Raw genomic sequence first — 20,133 nt, 5'->3', positions numbered from 1 at the left:
TGTCGGACTATAGCTCCCAGCATTCTCAGCCAGCAGGAGAGCTGTGCTTGGCTTGAACGGTCTGGGATTTGTTAGGCCTGAACTAACTGGGCCTCAACCATGGCCATAGTTAGACCTAAGGTTTATCCCTGGATTGTCCAGGGGTCAAACCTGTTCATCTAGGTGACACACAGGGGATCCAGTGCTCAGGCAGGGGCGAACCCTGGATGATCCCAGGATAAACCTTAGGTCTAGCAGTGGCCCAAACATTTGTTGTTTATTCGTTCAGTTGTTTCCGACTCTTCGTGACTTCATGGACCAGCCCACGCCAGAGCTTTCTGTCGGCTGTCGCCACCCCCAGCTCCCCCAAGGTCAAGTCTGTCACCTCCAGAATATCATCCCTCCATCTTGCCCTTGGTCGGCCCCTCTTCCTTTTGCCTTCCACTTTCCCTAGCATCAGCCTCTTCTCCAGGGTATCCTGTCTTCTCATTATGTGGCCAAAGTACTTCCGTTTTGCCTTTAATACCATTCCCTCAAGTGAGCAGTCTGGCTTTATTTCCTGGAGTATGGACTGGTTTGATCTTCTTGCAGTCCACGGCACTCTCAGCATTTTCTTCCAACACCCCAGTTCAAAAGCATCTACCTTCCTTCGCTCAGCCTTCCTTATGGTCCAGCTCTCGCAGCCATAGGTTACTACGGGGAATACCATTGCTTTAACTATGCGGACCTTTGTTGTCAGTGTGGTGTCTCTGCTCTTAATTATTTTATCAAGATTTGTCATTGCTCTCCTCCCAAGAAGTCAACGTCTTCTGATTTCCTGGCTGCAGTCAGCATCTGCAGTAATCTTTGCGCCCAGAAATACAAAGTCTGTCACTGCCTCCACGTTTTCTCCCTCTATTTGCCAGTTATCAATCAAGCCCAAACATACGTATATAGTATTTTGAGGTGGGACATGATAGCAATGTTCAAATACTTGAAAGGTTGTCACACAGAGGAGGGCCAGGATCTCTTCTCGATCCTCCCAGAGTGCAGGACACGGAATAACGGGCTCAAGTGACAGGAAGCCAGATTCCAGCTGGACATCAGGAAAAACTTCCTGATTGTTAGAGCAGTATGACAATGGAACCAGTTACCTAGGGAAGTTGTGGGCTCTCCCACACGAGAGGCTTTCAAGAGGCAGCTGGACAAACCTCTGTCAGGGATGCTTTAGGGTGGATTCCTGCATTGAGCATGGGGTTAGAATCAATGACTTTATAGGCTCCTTCCAACTCTACTATTCTATGATTCTATGATTTATTTATTTGAATTATGCCACACCTTTCTATATAAAAAAATGGCACTCAAGATGAGCTTGGCTTTCCTAGGGCCTATTCTTGGACATTCAAGCCTTCACTTTCAAAGGGCTCATCTACACCAAGCAGGATATTCCACTATGAAAGTGGTATGAAAGTGATATATAAAAGGCAGGAGCCACACTACTACTTTATGGTGGTATTGAAGTGCACTGACACCTGTTGGGACCCATGACACATACCAGATACTGCTTTCAAACCTCTTTCATAGTGTTATATCCTGCTTGGTGTATGTTGTTGGCTGGGCCCATGGTCCCTTTAAGAGAACATCGTTTGCTTCATCTCAGGGAGAGGGAGAGGGGTTTCTTTGTGTCCGAAAAGGGAGTAGCAAGTGAAATGCCAAGGCCACGCTGTACAGAAGGGCCTGGCACCTGATAATGCCTCCCCGGGCTGGTACCAGGGAGAGTAACGAGTTGCAGCTGTGTGATGCCTGGGAGCATTCCCCCCTCCCTTTGGGTGAGGTGGGTTGCTATGGGGTTTCTATTGGTCAGGGTGGGTCTGGTGACAAGGGGGTACCCGAAAAGAGATAAAAAGCTTGAGCACCTAAGGGTCCAGTCTCTTTCCTGTGGGTGTCAGGAGTCCGGCATGTGCGCGGTGAGTTAGAGCATCCAGGCCAGGCCGGCTGGATGGCGGAAGCTCCGCGTGGTTGCTGAGGGAAGGAGTCTTAGTTCGAGTGGCATAAAGCCGAGTCCGAGTGAGCAACAAAAAGGTTGAGTCATAGAATAGGTGTTTGTTATGTTTTAGAATAGGTTTAGGTACAAGTGGGCAAGGGACCTTACCGGAGTTACGGCTGGTGGGTGGTTAAGTGGGGAGTGAGTGTGAATTCAAATTGGTTTGAGCGTGTAAACGGGGAGGGGGAGGTATTAGTCCCTGCTGTCCTGAATGTGGCATTCCTTTGTCCGTGTTTCCCCCCCCCCAAACCTCTTACATGTTTACCTTAATGTGTGGCCCCTTATAGAAGTGTGTGTGTAAAGAATAAAAGTGTTTGGTCCCTATCTCTGGAGTGTGGTCTTGTTTCCTTGAGAACCTAGACTGCAAAGGATTAACAAGCGGCAGTGAAGGGGCGTGTGTCTGGGCTGGCTGAGTCAGACCCCCCCTTCTCCAGCCGGGGAATCGCTGAGACAACCCAAGCAGTTCCACCACAGTGTAGATGTGTCCATGGGCTCCAACAGTTGTGAGTGCACTTCAATACCACTATAAAGCAGTCGTGTGGCTCCTGCCTTTTATATATATATACCACTTTCATACCGGAATATCCTGCTGGGTGTAGATGAGCCCAAAGAAAGGGGGGGGGCGACAGAGAGCAATGGGGAAGAAGCATCAGCTGTTGTGAAATGCTGAGGAATCGTAAATCCCGCCGGGTGTCCAAAGGCCTGGCTACCCACTCCCCAAGTGCCTATAGATCAACTGACGCAATCTAGCCCGTCAGTACCACAAGCACAAAGGTGCCGCTGGACTGCAGGGAGGCCCATGAAGAAGAGGAGGGATCGCACAAGTGAGCCAAGCTACAGAGGCCACAGCGTCTCACTTCCCAAATATTACCCATCTCAAGTGTTTCAACACTCAGTACGCGGTGCCACATCTTTGAGATCCGGTTCCCGAGGTATCATACCAATCAAATAGCAATAACTGGCAGGTGAGCGCCATTATCAGGAAGAAACACAGCTCACTCCAGCATCGGATACACACAGGTACTGAGAAAATAGGTACTCTCTTTATTCAGCACATGCAGTTAAAGGGTAACCTTCTGTTTGCTCCCTACCTAGAAAACGCATTTGTAAACAATGAGATACCACGAATCTATATCTTTTCCAGTGTACCATACAGATTTATCTTTCAAATACTATAATTTCCAGACTTTTCAAAACACAGCATATTGCTGTAAGATTGGGGGCTGGGAGAGGAGAGAGTTAATGAAGCCAGGAGAGGCCCCCTGAAATAGGGTGACCCTATGAAAAGGAGGACCGGGCTCCTGTATCTTTAACAGTTGCATAGAAAAGGGAATTTCAGCAGGTGTCATTTCTATATATGGGGAACATGGTGAAATTCCCTCTTCATCACAATAGTTAAAGCTGCAGGTGCCCTGCCCTCTTTTAAATCTGGTCACTCTAGTATAGCTCCTGCACCTTTAACTATTGTGATGAAGAGGGAATTTCACCAGGTTCTCCATATATAAAAATAATACCTGCTGAAATTCCCCTTTCCCACTCTAACCACTACTGGCTGTCAAAATAACACTAGAAAAGCAATGTGCCCCAACAGTTATCAGTGCGCTTCAATACTGATAAAAGCACTAGTGTAGATCTAAGTAGGATATAACATTTTTAAAATGGTATGAAAATGGTATATTTAATGTGTCCTGGGCCTGAACAGTTGTCATAACCATTATAAACTGTTATAAGCAGTAGTGGAGATCTTGCCCTAGTTCTATGTGTGGGCCAGTCAAAGGGGACAAATGGCAGTTTTCAAGCTACACAGTGAACAGCATGTTTGGGGATTCTATATCTTAACACAATTAGGAGGTTCAGGGGTGTCCTTCTGTCTGGAGATGTGACATGGATTTGACTGTCTGATGGAATGTTAACTTCAAGGTGTCGGCCTACACCTACACCCAGTGACCTGTATATCACAAGCTGAATATGGGCCAACAGTGTGATATGGCTGCAAGAAAGGCCAATGCTGTTTTGGGCTGCATTAATAGAAGTAGAGCTTCCAAATCGCGTGAGGTACTGGTTCCTCTCTCTTCGGCCCTGGTTAGGCCTCATCTAGAGTATTGCGTCCAGTTCTGGGCTCCACAATTCAAGAAGGACGCAGACAAGCTGGAGCGTGTTCAGAGGAGGGCAACCAGGATGATCAGGGGTCTGGAAACAAAGCCCTATGAAGAGAGATAAAGAACTGGGCAGGTTTAGCCTGGAGAAGAGAAGATGGAGGGGAGACATGATAGCACTCTTCAAATACTTAAAGGTTGCCACACAGAGGAGGGCCAGGATCTCTTCTTGATCCTCCCAGAGTGCAGGACACGGAATAACAGGCTCAAGTTAAAGGAAGCCAGATTCCAGCTGGACATCAGGAAAAACTTCCTGATTGTTAGAGCAGTACGACAATGGAACCAGTGACCTAGGCAGGTGGTGGGCTCTCCCACATTAGAGGCCTTCAAGAGGCAGCTGGACAGCCATCTGTCAGGGATGCTTTAGGGTGGATTCCTGCATTGAGCAGGGGGTTGGACTCAATGGCCTTGTAGGTCCCTTCCAACTCTGCTATTCTATGATTCTGTTATTTGTAAATGCATTCAATGCATTACAGAACAGCATTTGCATACAATAAGCTCCTTTTAAAGGAAACCAAACCTGTGTCAGCCCTGCGCTCTGGAAATTCTCAGCACAAAGGGAAGTTAAGGGCCAGCGAGCGTAAGAATGGACTGAGAGTGTAATCAGATCTGCAGCCAAAGCAAGAAAGCTGGGTTGTCCCCAGCCGCAAAGAAGTACATTCAGACGCTGGTAGTGGGCGTGTTTAATCTGAGTCAGGGGTTCGACAGGATTCATATGTGATCGTTTAGAAATTCTGTGCTAATGTACTGCTAAAAAGGTCTCCCCCCTCCCTACCCAAGGCAGCTCACAAAGGTAAACGCAAATTCAAAATTCAAAGAGTAAAATACAACTTACAAAAGTTTAACAAAGCAACATCTCAATAGCCCTGAAACAAACAAACAAACACACAGCCTTCAAACCTAAACCTAACTTTCCCCCTGCCTAAAAGTCCCACTACCCTAAATGTCAAAAGATTACAGGAGCATTCCTCCCCGCTCCATGACCCTGATGGTTCTAAACACAGATTCTCCATTCTGGTAATGCCTCTCAGTAGGAATTCCATCAGGGGTCAGACAGGACAGTGGGCAGATGTCCAGGGACCCCAAACACAATCGGCTGTTGGCTCTCCTATTGACCAGCCAGCTGCTTTTGGTGGGGGTGGGGTGGGGTAAGCCATGGGGGTGGGGCCAGCCATGTGCCACATGGAGTGGTGTGGGTGGGTTAGAATCATAGAATCATAAAATAGCAGAGTTGGAAGGGGTCTACAAGACCATCGAGTCCAACCCCCTGCTCAATGCAGGAATCCACCCTAAAGCATCCCTGACAGGTGGTTGTCCAACTGCCTCTTGAAGGCCTCTCGTGTGGGAGAGCCCACAACCTCCCTAGGGAACTGATTCCATTGTCGCACTGCTCTAACAGTCAGGAAGTTTTTCCTGATGTCCAGCTGGAATCTGGCTTCCTGTCACTTGAGCCCGTTATTCCGTGTCCTGCACTCTGGGAGGATCGAGAAGGGATCCTGGCCCTCCTCTGTGTGACAACCTTTCAAGTATTTGAAGAGTGCTCTCATGTCTCCCCTCAATCTTCTCTTCTCCAGGCTAAACATGCCCAGTTCTTTCAGTCTCTCTTCATAGGGCTTTGTTTCCAGACATAGGGCTTTGTTTCCAGAACACGCTCCAGCTTGTCTGCGTCCTTCTTGAATTGTGGAGCCCAGAACTGGACACAATACTCTAGATGAGGCCTAACCAGGACCGAATAGAGAGGAACCAGTACCTCACGTGATTTGGAAGCTATACTTCTATTAATGTAGCCCAAAAGAGCATTTGCCTTTTTTGCAGCCCTATCACACTGTTGGCTCCTATTCAGCTTGTGATCTACAACAATTCCAAGATCCTTCTCGATTGTAGTATTGCTGAGCCAAGTATCCCCCATCTTGTAACTGTGCCTTTGGTTTCTATTTCCTAAATGTAGAACTTGGCATTTATCCCTATTAAATTTCATCCTGTTGTTTCAGCCCAGCACTCCAGCCTATCAGGATCTCTTTGAAGTTTGTTTCTGTCTTCCAGGGTATTCGCTATCCCACCCAATTTTGTGTCATCTGCAAATTTGATAAGCATTCCCTACACCTCCTCATCCTAATCATTAATAAAAATGTTGAAGAGCACTGGGCCCAGGACTGAGCCCTGTGGTACCCCACTCGTTGCCTCTCCCCAGTTTGAGAGGGATCCTTCTCAAACTGGGGAGAGGCAACGAGTGGGGTACCGCAGGGCTCAGTCCTGGGCCCAGTGCTCTTCAACATTTTTATTAATGATTTGGATGAGGAGGTGCAGGGAACGCTTATCAAATTTGCAGGTTCCATAATGCTTATCAAATTTGCAGGTTTCATAATGATGCTCGCCAGTATAGCTTGCACTGCAATGTGATCCTTGCAAGGGTGGCTAGTTGCTGTAGTTAACAAGCCACCCCAGAACTCTATGGCTTATTCCCCCTCCGTAATCGTGCAAACCCGGTTTCTGTATCTCCCCTCATTTTGCCATATAAACAAGCCTAGAACCTGTGGATTCGTAACAGAGAAGTCATAAAATCATAGATTCATAGAATAGTAAAGTTGGAAGGGGCCTATAGACCATCAAGTCTGGACATCAGGAAAAACTTCCTGACTGTTAGAGCAGTATGACAATGGAATCAGTTACCTAGGGAGGTTTTGGCCTCTCCCACACTAGAGGCCTTCAAGAAGCAGCTGGACAACCATCTGTCAGGGATGCTTTAGGGTGGATTCCTGCATTGAGCAGGGGGTTGGACTTGATGGCCTTGTAGGACCCTTCCAACTCTGCTATTCTATGATTCTATAAGTCCAACCTCCTGCTGAATGCAGGAATCCACCTTAAAGCATCCCTGACAAGCTGAGCTTCTGCAAAGAACCTTTCTCTTACTCTTGTGTAACCACGGTCACCCTGCCAAATGTCTTGGATTAGAGGTAAAGGATTGTAGGGGATGGCCGAGATTGCCAACATTTCTTGCGAAGAGCTCCTATGCCTTTATTAATGACTGCATAAAAAGCAGAAATTCAACTGGTTTCATTGTTCTCAATGAGGAGCTGGGGTGGTAAAAATTGCACCTGTTGAATTCCTGCCTGTTGTGCAGCTGTTTCAAGGCCTAGGAATAGTTGGAAACCATGTCTGATTTGAAAACTTGTCTACGTCCCTGCACCTCCCATTTCAGAAATTAAGCACTGAGTAGTAGGCACAAATTGGAGTATTGCATATGGAAAATTAAGCACTGAGTAGTAGGTACAAATATGGACTATTTGCATATGCCCCTTTGGGGCCTGAGCTGAAAAATCCAAATTGTGCCCCCTAGCAATAATATAACAATAGATTAAATAAATGACAATTTGCTGCCTTTAACAGTGCCTAAAATCTGTTGCCCAAAATCTCTACACAGAGTAGGTAGGTCCAGTTGGATGGCATTGTACCTCCATTTGCAAGAACCTCACCTAGAGATCCTTTTAAATGCCTCATTCCATCACCGTTCTGCTCACTTGCCCCCACCACACCTGCCGTAGCAAAGAGGAACCTGGTTTTATGCCACAGCTGGGGGGTGGGGTGGAGGGTGGGCAGAACACAGCAGGCTGTCCAGAGGAAATGCTGGGAGAGGCACAGTGACTGAATCCCCCACCCCCACCCCCATGAGATGGCAGCAGTCCAACTCCTGAACATGCTCCCAAATATTATCAATTCACAATCAATTATGCAGCCATTCAGTATTGCATACATGGCCTTGATTATTCGTTCCCCCCCACCCCAGTGTTTTGGAGAATTGTAAGCACTTCAGGAAGGAAGGAAGGAAGGAAGGAAGGAAGGAAGGAAGGAAGGAAAAGGAAGGAAGGACTTAGCAGGGGTGCAAGGGACATCAAGAAAGGGAAACACAGAGTGATGGGAAAAGGCAGAGTTCTGCAGAGTGCTAAATTGCTGAAGCTATTTCTGCAGCGTAAGCCTATACAGGTTCATTCAGAATTGTCCCATTGATATCAATGGGCTTCCTTCTTCAGAAGTGTGCATAGGATTTCAGCCTGCAAGTTGCAGGCACTTTCTGAGCCTCAAAGTCATTATTTTGAATCTTCATACTACTACTGTCTGATTTAATTGGTAAAATTGTTATGCAGTTGTGTGCCTGTTGGCATTCCTTATAATTTGATATTATCAACTGCAGCCTTCGTGTGTTTTGGTTTAACTTTCTGAGCCTCGGGCAGACAAGTGCCCTGATCCAGAAGTCCTTATACATTCACATAAACACATTATTTATTTATTTATTACATTTCTATACCGCCCAATAGCCGGAGCTCTCTGGGCGGTTCACAAAATGCAGATCACACACAGATGTCTCATGTGCATGTGGGATTCATTCATAGAATAGTAGAGTCGGAAGGGACCTCTAAGGCCATCGAGTCCAACCCCCTGCTTGAAGCAGGAACCCACCTTAAAGCAGATGGCTGTCCAGCTGCATCTTTTCATTTCAATCAAGCACAGATTGATTCCAGCCTCTAAATACATGGGGAGAAAAATACAGACACCCCGGATCTGGGCAACTGCTTGCAAATTCCCACAGACTCCAGATTTGCTCAGGGCTGTCATAAGATATTTTGACACTCTGGGTGATTGCATATTACGGTCCAAGAGCCCCTGAAAACATTGCCTTCTCAAGGGTGGCTTGTGCAGCTGTGTTGTCCTAGAACGGCCTTTTGCTTATGTCGTGTTTTCTTCAGCCACATCTCTACACAAACCCCAGAGGGCATCTTGCCCCAATTCCCCCTTGACCCTGGAGCGCCGTTCCACAGGAAGTTCCTGCAGGCCCCAACCAAAGCTTCCTTGTGCCCCTGAAGTCTGCACGGCTGCATTTATTTCATGTTATATTAGTTCAAGCTAAACCCAGCTTCCCAGCAATGCCTTTAAAGAGTCTTACCAAAATGAAAACACATGACACATATACAATCAAAATTCATTGCTACAATTAAAATGATCAAAACACACAGCCCACAAAACAGCAGAGCTAATCCAAAACGACAGACCTGAGACGGCTGGTTCCCTATTTTTCTTATGTCGGAGAGAAAGTCCTCCTGGAGGGGACAGTTTTCTCGCAGCCTTCCTCAACCTGGGGCCCTCCAGATGTGTGGGAGTACAACACCCATCATCTCCAGATGGCATCCTAGTTGTGGCAGCTGGTTGGCCACTGTGTGAATCGAATGCTGGACTAGATAGGCCTGGATTAGATAGGCTCTTCTTATGTCCTTATGGTGGCTGGGATGATGGGAGTTGTAGTCCAACACATTTGAGGGGCAACAGGTTGGGGAAAGCTATCTTAAAGAAGGCAATGAGCTGAGCAGTTCAATCTTCCCAGGGCAAAATTCCAAAGAAGATGACCATGGCCAAGAAAGCCGATATCCTAATTGCATGCAGTCACAATTCTCTGATGCTGGTGGCACCCTCAACAGGATAAAGCCTCCAAGTCCTTGGAGGACCTTAAGTACAGCAGGAGGACCATGAAGGAGAAAGTATCCCTGAAGATCACCTATATTAATAGGACTGGAGGGGTCAGATCTTGCTGGTATAGCAAACCTTTCTGGGGAATGTTCTCACCATGACAAAAAGGGGTCATCTAAAACTGTTCCCTCTCTGGACCAATCTGATCCTGATACAAACAGAATGCTAAATTGAGAATACCACCAGGCGTCCAGGCATAGGCTTTGATGCACATTCGAATAGGCCCATAGTTGTCATGGTGTGGATGCCTGAGCTGCTCCCACTTGAGGACCTGGCATGGAAGTCAAGTTCCTCCAGCACCAAAGGAAGCCAGATTCCAGCTGGACATCAGGAAAAACTTCTTGTCGCACTGCTCTAACAGTCAGGAGGTTTTTCCTGATGTCCAGCTGGAATCTGGCTTCCTTTAACTTGAGCCCGTTATTCCGTGTCCTGCACTCTGGGAGGATCGAGAAGAGATCCTGGCCCTCCTCTGTGTGACAACCTTTCAAGTATTTGAAGAGTGCTCTCATGTCTCCCCTCAATCTTCTCTTCTCCAGGATAAACATGCCCAGTTCTTTCAGTCTCTCTTCATTGGGCTTTGTTTCCAGACCCCTGATCATCCTGGTTGCCCTCCTCTGAACACGCTCCAGCTTGTCTGCGTCCTTCTTGAATTGTGGAGTCCAGAACTGGACGCAATACTCTAGATGAGGCCTAACCAGGGTCGAATAGAGAGGAACCAGTACCTCCCGTGATTTGGAAGCTATACTTTTATTAATGCAGCCCAAAATAGCATTTGCCTTTCTTGCAGCCATATCACACTGTTGGCTCATATTCAGCTTGCGATCTACAAGAATTCCAAGATCCTTCTCGTTTGTAGTGTTGCTGAGCCAAGTATTCCCCATCGTGTAACTGTGCCTTTGGTTTCTATTTCCCAAATGTAGAACTTGGCATTTATCCCTATTAAATTTCATCCTGTTGTTTTCAGCCCAGCACTCCAGCCTATCAAGATCACTTTGAAGTTTGTTTCTGTCTTCCAGGGTATTAGCTATCCCACCCAATTTTGTGTCATCTGCAAATTTGATCAGCGTTCCCTGCACCTCCTCGTCCAAATCATTAATAAAAATGTTGACGAGCACTGGGCCCAGGACTGAGCCCTGCGGTACCCCACTCGTTGCCTCTGGTTATGAGAAATCCATGGCTTTCTGGTCCTCATTGCTAACCTTAGGGTTGTTGGGTCACACAACAGTGCATGACCTCAGCTCTTCTTTCTAGCGTTTCTTCCAGTCCTGTCTTCTCCTTCAACATAAGAACATAAGAAGGGCCCTGATGCTGGGTCAGACCAAAGGTCCATCTAGTCCAGCACTCTGTTCACACAGGGGCCAACCTGCCATCGGCCAGGGACCAACAAGGCAGGACATGGTTCAACAGCACCCTCCCACCCATGTTCCCCAGCAACTGGTGCACACAGGCTTACTGCCTCGAATACTGGAGGTAGCACACAACCATCAGGGCTAGTAGCCATGGATAGCCTTCGCCTCCAGGAACTTATCCAACCCCCTTTTAAAGCCATCCAGATTGGTGGCCATCACCCCCCCCCCTTCTGTCCGTGCCTCCAGCACTCATAGTTCCCTTGGGCTTCTGCGTTTCCAGGACAGTGCCAGCTCTGTCCTCTCTTCCTTGAGCCACCTGGTCCCTGGTCCAAGCTCCCTAGCAACCCTCTACCCCTCCCATAACATGCACTGCCACTGTTCTCACCCATCAACCCTCTCAGAGACCAAGCAAGCCACAAATGCTTCTGGTCTGGTTTGCATGGGTTTTGAAAATAAGCATGAAGGTGCAAAACGATGTTCACAGACAAGATGCCAGGCTCTGCACATGAACGGGTGTCTGTGTGCACATGCGTACACACACACACATGCCTGTAATCACAGAGATGAAATCAGGGGGTCTGAACACACAAAGTCGCCCTACCCTGAGCCAAGCCATTGGTCTTCCTGGGAGAATCTTTTCTGTTCAGACTGGCAGCAGCCGAGGTATCAGACAAAGGTTTTTCCTAGTCCTTGAGCCCAAAGGTCCTGCAACCAGATGCCAGAGACTGAACCGAGGACCTTCCACAAGCAAAGCACGTGCTCTGTGACAAAGCCGGGGGCCCTCCCGTGAAGTCTCCTGCCTACAACAGACAGCGTCCCCAGAATTGTGCTAAAAAGGAGCTTATGGGTTGCAGAGAGGGTTGGGGGGAGGGGAAAAGAACCTTGTGTTCTTCTTTTTCCGGGCACAGTTCATCCAGTAATAATTCATCACTTCTTCGAGACAACCGTACACTTTCTGCACCAAATCCAGCCTTGCTAATGGGTTTAGCAAACCGCATTTAACTGGTCAGTGGAGCAAGTGCCACAAATCCCAAGATTAGGAAGAGACTGATACACGGCTCAAGAGCGGCTGTGGCCGGGAGGGCCTTCCTGAGAGGGGCGGCTTTAATTGGCTTAACACCCTGCCTAGTGGAGCAGATCAGGGAGGCCGAGGGAGCCAAGCGGAGATACGGAGGGGGAAACTTTGTACCAGGCGCCGTGCCATTTTCATCCAGCTGTTCGCGGGTGTATTGACCTGGGCAGGCTTAGGACCAAGTCATATTACTTTTGGGTGCGTGGCCGGCCGCTTATTTTCAGGTCTGTGTGTGCTCCTCGCTAACAATATCTCCAATCCAAATTCTGCACCAAAGCAAGCTGAATTCCAAAACCTGTACCCACACCATGCAAATGGCAGGGGGGGGGGGATTTGCACCACTTCTCTCACTTGACCTGGTTTTTCTAGTTGTGGGGAGGGTCAAGGTAGCATGAAGCACAGCCCTGCAGCTTGGCTGCTGACCATAGGGGAAATCATTAGGCCTCATCTAGAGTATTGCGTCCAGTTCTGGGCTCCACAATTCAAGAAGGACGCAGACAAGCTGGAGCGTGTTCAGAGGAGGGCAACCAGGACGATCAGGGGTCTGGAAACAAAGCCCTATGAAGAGAGACTGAAACAACTGGGCATGTTTAGCCTGGAGGAGAGAAGATGGAGGGGAGACATGAGAGCACTCTTCGAACACTTCAATGGTTGTCACACAGAGAAGGGCCAGGATCTGTTCTCGATCCTCCCAGAATGCAGGACACGGAATAAAGGGCTGAAGTTAAAGGAAGCCAGATTCCAGCTGGACATCAGGAAAAACTTCCGGACTGTTAGAGCAGTACGACAATGGAATCAGTTACCTAGGGAGGTTGTGGGCTCTCCCACACTAAAGTCATTCAAGAGGCAGCTGGACAACCATCTGTCAGAGATGCTTTAGGGTGGATTCCTGCACTGAGCAGGGGGTTGGACTCGATGGCCTTGTAGGTCCCTTCCAACTCTACTATTCTATGATTCTATGATTCAATGGGCAGGCATTGACCATACACGCCCAAGCATTTGGCTGTAGCCATGAAGGCTAGAAACCTGCTCTTTAAAAAATAATAACAAGGCACTCAGGAAGCTGGATCCTGCATGCACTACCACAATCTGTGCTCCTGTAGTGTCGCAGGAGATGCCCAGTTCTGCGTAGTTTATATCCAGACTGACTGATGCATCCCTTGTGAAGAAGAAGAGGTCCTTGAGTACGACACAGGCCAGGGCACCCAGCCCCCTTCCTGCTGGGGCCACTTTCCTTTCCTCTGCTTATGGTGGCCAAGAGAGCTCCAAGGCATTTTGGGGCCTGAGGCTGAACATTCAAATGGGCGTTTCTCTCCTCCCACAATTTAACGTAGGGGCAGATTCTGCTGAGATGTTCTCCTGCACAGATCCCAGTGAAATAACCAAGGCACATTAGGGGAGACCCATTAAAGAGGAGTGTGCAAGCCACCAATGAGTTGTGCAGTGCAGGAGGCCCTACTGTACATGATAGTTTTTTTTTGGGGGGGGGGGCGTTGGGATGCAAGAGACCCACATTCAATTTTTTATTTTATTTTTATTTTATTTATTATTGCATTTATATCTCGCCTTTCCCCCCCTCTTAAGGAACCCAAGGCGGTGTACATTGATGGTGCTATATAAATAAATAAATAAATAATAATAATAATAATAATAATAATAATAATAATAATAACCCTCCTCCTCTCCATTTTATCCTCACAACAACAACCCTGAGAGGGAGGTTGGGCTGAGAGTCTGTGACTGTCCAAAGTCACCCAGTGGGTTTCCATGGCCGAGTGGGGACTAGAACCTGGATCTCTCGGCTCTCAGTCCAACACTCTTAACCATTACACCACACTGGCTCTCCTTGCTCAGCTATATGGTGGCCTTGGCAGAAGGTTAGGGTTTCTCCATCTCCACCTACCTCACAAGAGTGACACAAGGAACTAGTAACCCACAGGAGATTTGCACAAGTTCTGATGCAGCAGTGGGTCAAATGCTGCCCACTGGCCATCTACGGCAGACCACCATGGACTTACTAAACCCGGTTTTGCTTCCTTCCTGGGACAGCAAAAAATAGGCATGTGGGTGGCTTCAAGACGCCAAGCGGCGGACAGGCTGCAGTTATTAGCAGGTGGGATTTCATTCTGCTCGGTGGCTCACACATTTTGTGTAGCTGAAGCATTTTGCACGCCAAATGGTGCTACAGAAAAGCTAGTCTGTCATAAGAGACACTGAAGGGGCTTTGCCGATGGACAAATCAAATATGAAAATCCACTTTGAGCCACCTCTCAGACAGACAAGGCCGGAGCGTAACCTTGCCTGGATGTTACACCCACTGGCCTCTTCTGACTCTCCAAGAATCCCAAAAGTAGGTTCACCCCCTTGGGAGGGCCCTGGACACCTGCAGGAGGTTGGACTTGATGGCCTTATAGGCCCCTTCCAAGTCTACTATTCTAGGATTCTATGGTAGGGTGACCATATGAAAAGGAGGACAGGGCTCCTGTATCTTTAACAGTTGTATTGAAAGGGGAATATTTGTATGCATATGCAGCACCTGGTGAAATTCCCTCTTCATCACAACAGTGAAAGCTGCAGGTGCCCTGCCCTCTTTTAAACCTGGTCACTCTAGTATAGCTCCTGCAGCTTGAACTGTTGTGATGAAGAGGGAATTTCCCCAGGTTCCCCATATGTACAAATGACACTTGCAGAAATCCCCTTTTCTATGCAACTGTTAAAGATACAGGAGCCCTGTCCTCCTTTTCATAGGGTCACCCTATTCTATGTGTATACAGGTTCAGGGGCTTTGGGAGCCAGCCCCAGGACAGGGAGAAGCGGGGGCTGGGCTTTTCCCTCTGGGTGCCTATTTCGCCTCTCCAGAAAGCCTCCAGTTTCTGAAGCGCAACCCCACTTGTGAGACACTTGACTGACTACGGTGTGTTCAGCTGCAATGTCTTGTACTTTCTTTTAAGAAATGTTCCTCTCGCAATCCGTGGCAGGGAAACGGGGGGGGGGGGGCATCGCAAACCATTTCAGGCCTCAGATCCTGCCAGCCCCACCTCTAATCAAGACCTCAGCATTCATTCATGCCCAAGTCTGAATTAGCATCTGCTTTCAGAACTTTCCCTTAAGCTGGCAATTAGCAATTTCCTCCATTCACGACTGGCAAGCTGCAACTGTTGAGCGGTCCTTGCCGCCCGCTGAAGTAGCTGGGGGATCCTCTACATCCAAACAGCGAAGGACAAAACCCACAGACATCTTCAATGGGGAACAGCACAAAAGGAAATCTGTCAGCCCCTTTTGCAAGCCCTGCACGTGGCGCTCCCCGGTGTAAGAAAAAACTCAGATTTACGCGATGTTGCGAACTGATGAAATCCACTGAGGCTGCATTTCTCGACGAAGAGCCGCATATTACATTGCGCTGCCTCGTCAATTTCCCGTGTCAGCAGCTGTGATAAGAATGGGCTGGAATCATGAATGGGAGGAGGGCGGTGCAGGGATGGGAGCAGGACTGTTGCCGTGTTAATAACATGCGCGCCAGGTTAGCGAGGAGTTTTCCCTGTCTGACCGGCGCCACCGTGACAATGGAGGCGAACACACCCACATGGAAATCCCGACGAGGAGACAAGGCCTCACCTTCTTAGACAGGAGCGCGAGGGCGAGAGAACTCCCTCCCGCAGCTCCAATTTGCACGATCGATGAATAGCTAAGCAGACTCTTTCAGGAATTCACCATTGTCTCCTGCTCAGCTCCAACTTCCCTAGCTGGAAGATCCATTACAGGCCCCTTGCGCTGCGTGGAGGGGAGGGAGCGCGGAGACTCAGGAAAGGGGGGAGCTGTCTGGGGGTGGAGAACGCAGAAGGGCAGCTCAATAGTCTGGCCGGAGGAAATAGACCTTGCTGGGAAGTGAGTGCCTGAGAGCCCTGGGGTGGAGGCGGATGCCAGGGAGAAAGAGAGGGCAGTTTGGTGCACCTTCTCCATCTGTGCTCTTGCTTAAGCCGCTCCCAGAGGGCTGCTCTGCTCCTCCTCAAGATGTAGTGATGGCCACCCATTTGGATGGCTTCAAAAGGGGGTTGGATCAATTCCTGGAGGCGGAGGCCATCCATGGCTACTAGCCCTGAAGGTTGTGTGCTATCTCCGGTATTTGAGGCAATAAGCCTGTGTGCACCAGTTGCTGGGGAACATGGGCGGGAGGGTGCTGTTGCACCATGACCTGCTTTGTTGTTCCCTGGCGAACGGCTGTTTGGCCCCTGTGTGAACAGAGTGCTGGACTAGATGGACCCTTGGTCTGATCCAGCGGGGCACTTCTGATGGTCTTATGTTCTCAGCTCCTTTGGGGGTGACCAAAGAGTCGGGTAAAATGTAGGGCAGGGGGAGGGGTGGTGAAGATGGATTAGAAACAAGGAAACAATTCTGCCCCCTTTCCATATCGAGAGGCCTTTATCTTCAGCAGAATTGCAGGCACCGTAGCTACCCAAGCGCTGACTACTTTGCAGGTGCTCTGCTCTCTGCAGCCAATATCTCCCATCCTCGGCTTTTCCCTCTGCCGGCCCCCTCACTGCCAACTGGCACTGCAATAGGTCACCCATCTCCAAGCTGGTGCCCTCCAGATGTGCTTGAGTATGTTTCACATGATCTTCTGTAATGGTGGGAGCTGTAGTCCAAAACATCAGGAGGGCTCCAGTTTGGAGAAGGCTGTGCTAGGACAAATAGTCCGGCTAAGACCACTTTGGATTCTTAGAAAGTACCATGCGTGGAGTGATGGAGTAGGCAGAACATCTCAGATTTTTGCCTGGGGAGTTGCATGGAGGCGGGAGACCCAGGGTCACACCGTCCCCCCTGCCCAGCCATTAGTGGAGGCTGGTGGCTTCAATGTCGGTGGGGCGGTGAATCCTCTCCGGGTCTCAGTCAGAGCTCTGAAGGAGCACCTTGGATAGCTCCTTTAGGGTTCTGACTGAAACCCGAAGAGGATTCACTGCCCCACTGACATCGGAGCCACCAGCCACTGCTGGTTGTCATGATGTTGAAATACAATCAGGATGCATCCTAATTTTCCCCTAGCCCCCTCTGTGGGGGATGGAGGATCTCATTCCATTTCTGACATATCTCCCCCCCCGCCCCTCCCTCCAGCACCCCCCACCCCACCAACAAAGAATCCATGATTGCCCTCTGCCCTTTCATTCCATTTCGCAGGCCCTGATTCCTCTGGTCAATGATATGCACACCGTAAGCCATAGAAGAGAGTCCCGTTGATATAGATGCCTGCCTGCCCGCCTGCCCCTTCCCCTCCCTCGCCACATTGCAGTGCCTTAAATAAATCCTGTTTAGTAGAGCACTTAAAACATCCCCACACAGAGCACCCAATCAGGACGACACCCGCGCTTCCTTTATTTCCCGTTTCTCGCCCGTGGGAATTCACTCCCCCAAATCAAGGGCCCTTTCTGATCTGTATCAGACACACCCACAACCACAACCACACCATGGGAAAGGGGGCGCCTCCCAATTAAGCACCAATGATGGGAATCGCCCCTCAAGGCATAATAGGGACCAGCCAGATCTTGCTAACCCCCACCCCACCCCTGCTCTGAGCCAGAAGATCAAGGAAGCCTCCCCAGTTGGCCAGGCCCCTGAAGAGAAGGTCCACGGCCCCCAGAGCGTCCCAGGACATGAGGGATGGGAGGCCAGCTGGGGTGAAGAGAAGGCAGGAGGGGGCCCACCCCACCCCTACTTCTGAACGCGGTGGGGTGTGCCTAGAGAAAGAAGGGGGAGACGCTGTCTGGCCTGAGGACAAGTCTCTCTTTGCGGGGAGTGGGCGAGGCAGGAGGGAAGCAGTGGGGGGGGGGGCGTCGGCGCTTGCCAGCCCAGGAGGGAGCGGTCGACATGTGCGGGGGCCTAGGTGCGCGTGTCCTGGCTTCTCGGCAGGGGAGGCGTTCCCACGGTGGCTTGGGGTGGGGGTCGGAAGCCCCCAAACTAACCCTGTCCTCTGCTGCCCCTCCCCGCAGTTCACAGCAGCCTCCCCCGCCCCCCAAGCACGATAGACCACCACGCGTTTGCAGCCCCCCCCATCGCCTCCAAGGCTTCCCGGGGCCGCACACGGAGCCCCTCGGCCCGCCTTTTGTGCGCACGACGCCCCCGGCCCCCCCCGGGCCCCCAACACGCGTGTCGGCGCCTTCCTACGTACCGCCAGACCTGCCCGAGTTGCAGGAGGTGGATGAGGGACTGGAGGATCCAGACGCAGAGGCGGCAGCAGCCGCGGGGGCCGGGCTGGGGGCCTCCGCCGGGGGCGGCCCGCGGCGGCGGCGGCGGCGGCGGCGGGGCGGGCGCGGGGCTGGCGCGGGCGCCGCTGTCCTTGGTGGCGCCGCTGTCCTTGGTGCTGAAGGCGGCGGCGGCGGCGGCGGCGGCGCGGGCGGGCGCCGAGAAGTCGTAGACGAACCACCTGAAGCTGAGCAGCTGCACCACCAGCGAGGGCAGCAGCACGAAGAGCAGCGTCAGCCCGAACCACCAGTACTGGCGCCGCAGGTAATAGTCGGCGGCCAGCCACAGGTCGCTGGCGCCGTCCGAGAAGAAGACCAGCAGCGCGCCCAGCACCCAGCAGCAGTCCAGCGCGCTGTACTCGCGGCCCGACGCCGGCGCCGGCAGCAGCAGCGAGGGGGCGGCGGCCGCGGCGGCCGAGGGGCTGCCCGGGCCCGGCGGGGGCAGCGGCGGAGGCGGCGGCGGGCCGCGACGGGAGCCCCGGGCCAGGCTGCTGCTGCAGCTGCCGCCGCCGCCGCCGCCGCCGTCGGAGCCCTCCCGGCGCAGCGCCGCCGTCGACGAGCCGGAGGTGCAGGCGGCGGCGGCGGCGGCGGCGGCTGCCGCTCCTCCATCCGACTTCGCGGCCATGTTGGAGGAGAGGCGGAGGGAGAAAGGAGGGAGAGACGGAGACTTCCGGATGGAGGGAGAGAGAGGGAGAGAGAGAGAGAGAGAGAGAGAGAAGGAGGCAGGGGAGGGGGGGAGGAGAGTGGCCAGATTGGGGAGGGGGAGGGGAGGGGAGGAGGTGATGGAGGAAAGGACGAGGGGGAGAAGAGGAGGAGGAGGAGGAGAGGAAGGAGGGGAGGTGGAGTGAGGCAGGAGGCAGCGCCCTTCTCCCCCTCCCCTCCCCTCCCCTCCCCTCCTCCCCTCCTCTCCTCCTCCTCCTCCCTCCTCCCTCTCTCAATCACCTCCCCAGATCAGGCGTGGAGAGCCGCCTGCTGCCCGCCTCCCTCCCCCTCCCCCTCCCCCTCCCCGCTGCCTCCCTCCAGCCCGACTCGCCCGCGAGCTCCTTGGGTAGCGACGGGAGGCTCTTCGGGGCGGCGCCCTGCTGCCGCGCTGCCCTGCTTCGCGGGCCCAGCGGCCCTCCCCTTTTCCAGGGATGCAGGACGCTCACTCGGACACGCCCCCCACCCCCACCCCACGCCTTCCTCCCTACCCTGGTTCCTGAAGCCATCCCTCCTCCTGCAACCCATGCGGAGATTCGCGCTCCCCAGCACCGCCACAAAAAGGGTGAGGGGTAACGGGCCACGAACTCCCCCCCCCCCATCTAGAATATGCCTGGTGTTGGGAGAAGTCCTTCTTCATCTTTTGTCTTTCCACTGTGTGTGTGTGTGTTGGGGGTGGGTGGGTTTGGCAAGATCTGGCCGTCTCCGGGCGGGGCAAGAGGGGGCTGTGCTGTGACCACTGCTCAGTATAGCCCTTGCCAGAGATGTGCTCGGCGCTGTACTGAACACATCAGCCCTGCAATTCTCACTGGGAAGACGCTTCTTATAGATTGGGAGTGGGGGTGGGGGTCTTTGGGATTTGAAGACTGCTGGCAAGTCAGCGAGGCCTCTGGAAGCCTTTTTGCCCCCGTCCCAAGAGGAGCAAACCTCCCACTCACCAACTTAATCCCGGGTGTGTACCAGACCTCTTTCAGGGCGGGGGGCGGGGAGTTTCCCTACACCCAGTGTTCCAGCCTGTCATATACCACTCGCATGATCTGTGCTGCACTGTGGCCTCTGCACTTCATGAGGGAATACCACCCACCCCACACTACCCTCATCCCCA

General features: G+C 51.4%; 1 protein-coding gene across 1 annotated transcript in view; it reads right to left on the bottom strand.

Annotated features, from left to right (window-relative positions):
* XKR7 (XK related 7) overlaps positions 1-18,954 on the bottom strand; it is a 59,855-nt gene extending 40,901 nt beyond the window's left edge. The window contains exon 1 of the mRNA XM_063147558.1: positions 18,257-18,954. Coding sequence (XP_063003628.1) covers positions 18,257-18,954 — 698 coding nt within the window. The remainder of the gene's footprint in view (positions 1-18,256) is intronic.
* Between the last annotated feature and the right edge of the window lie 1,179 nt (positions 18,955-20,133).

The sequence above is a fragment of the Elgaria multicarinata genome, chromosome 1 (genome assembly GCF_023053635.1).
Source record: "Elgaria multicarinata webbii isolate HBS135686 ecotype San Diego chromosome 1, rElgMul1.1.pri, whole genome shotgun sequence".
In the NCBI taxonomy this organism is placed as follows: domain Eukaryota; kingdom Metazoa; phylum Chordata; class Lepidosauria; order Squamata; family Anguidae; genus Elgaria; species Elgaria multicarinata.
The sequence above is the reverse complement of the archived record's forward strand: the minus strand, read 5'-3'. Positions and strand labels throughout refer to the sequence as shown.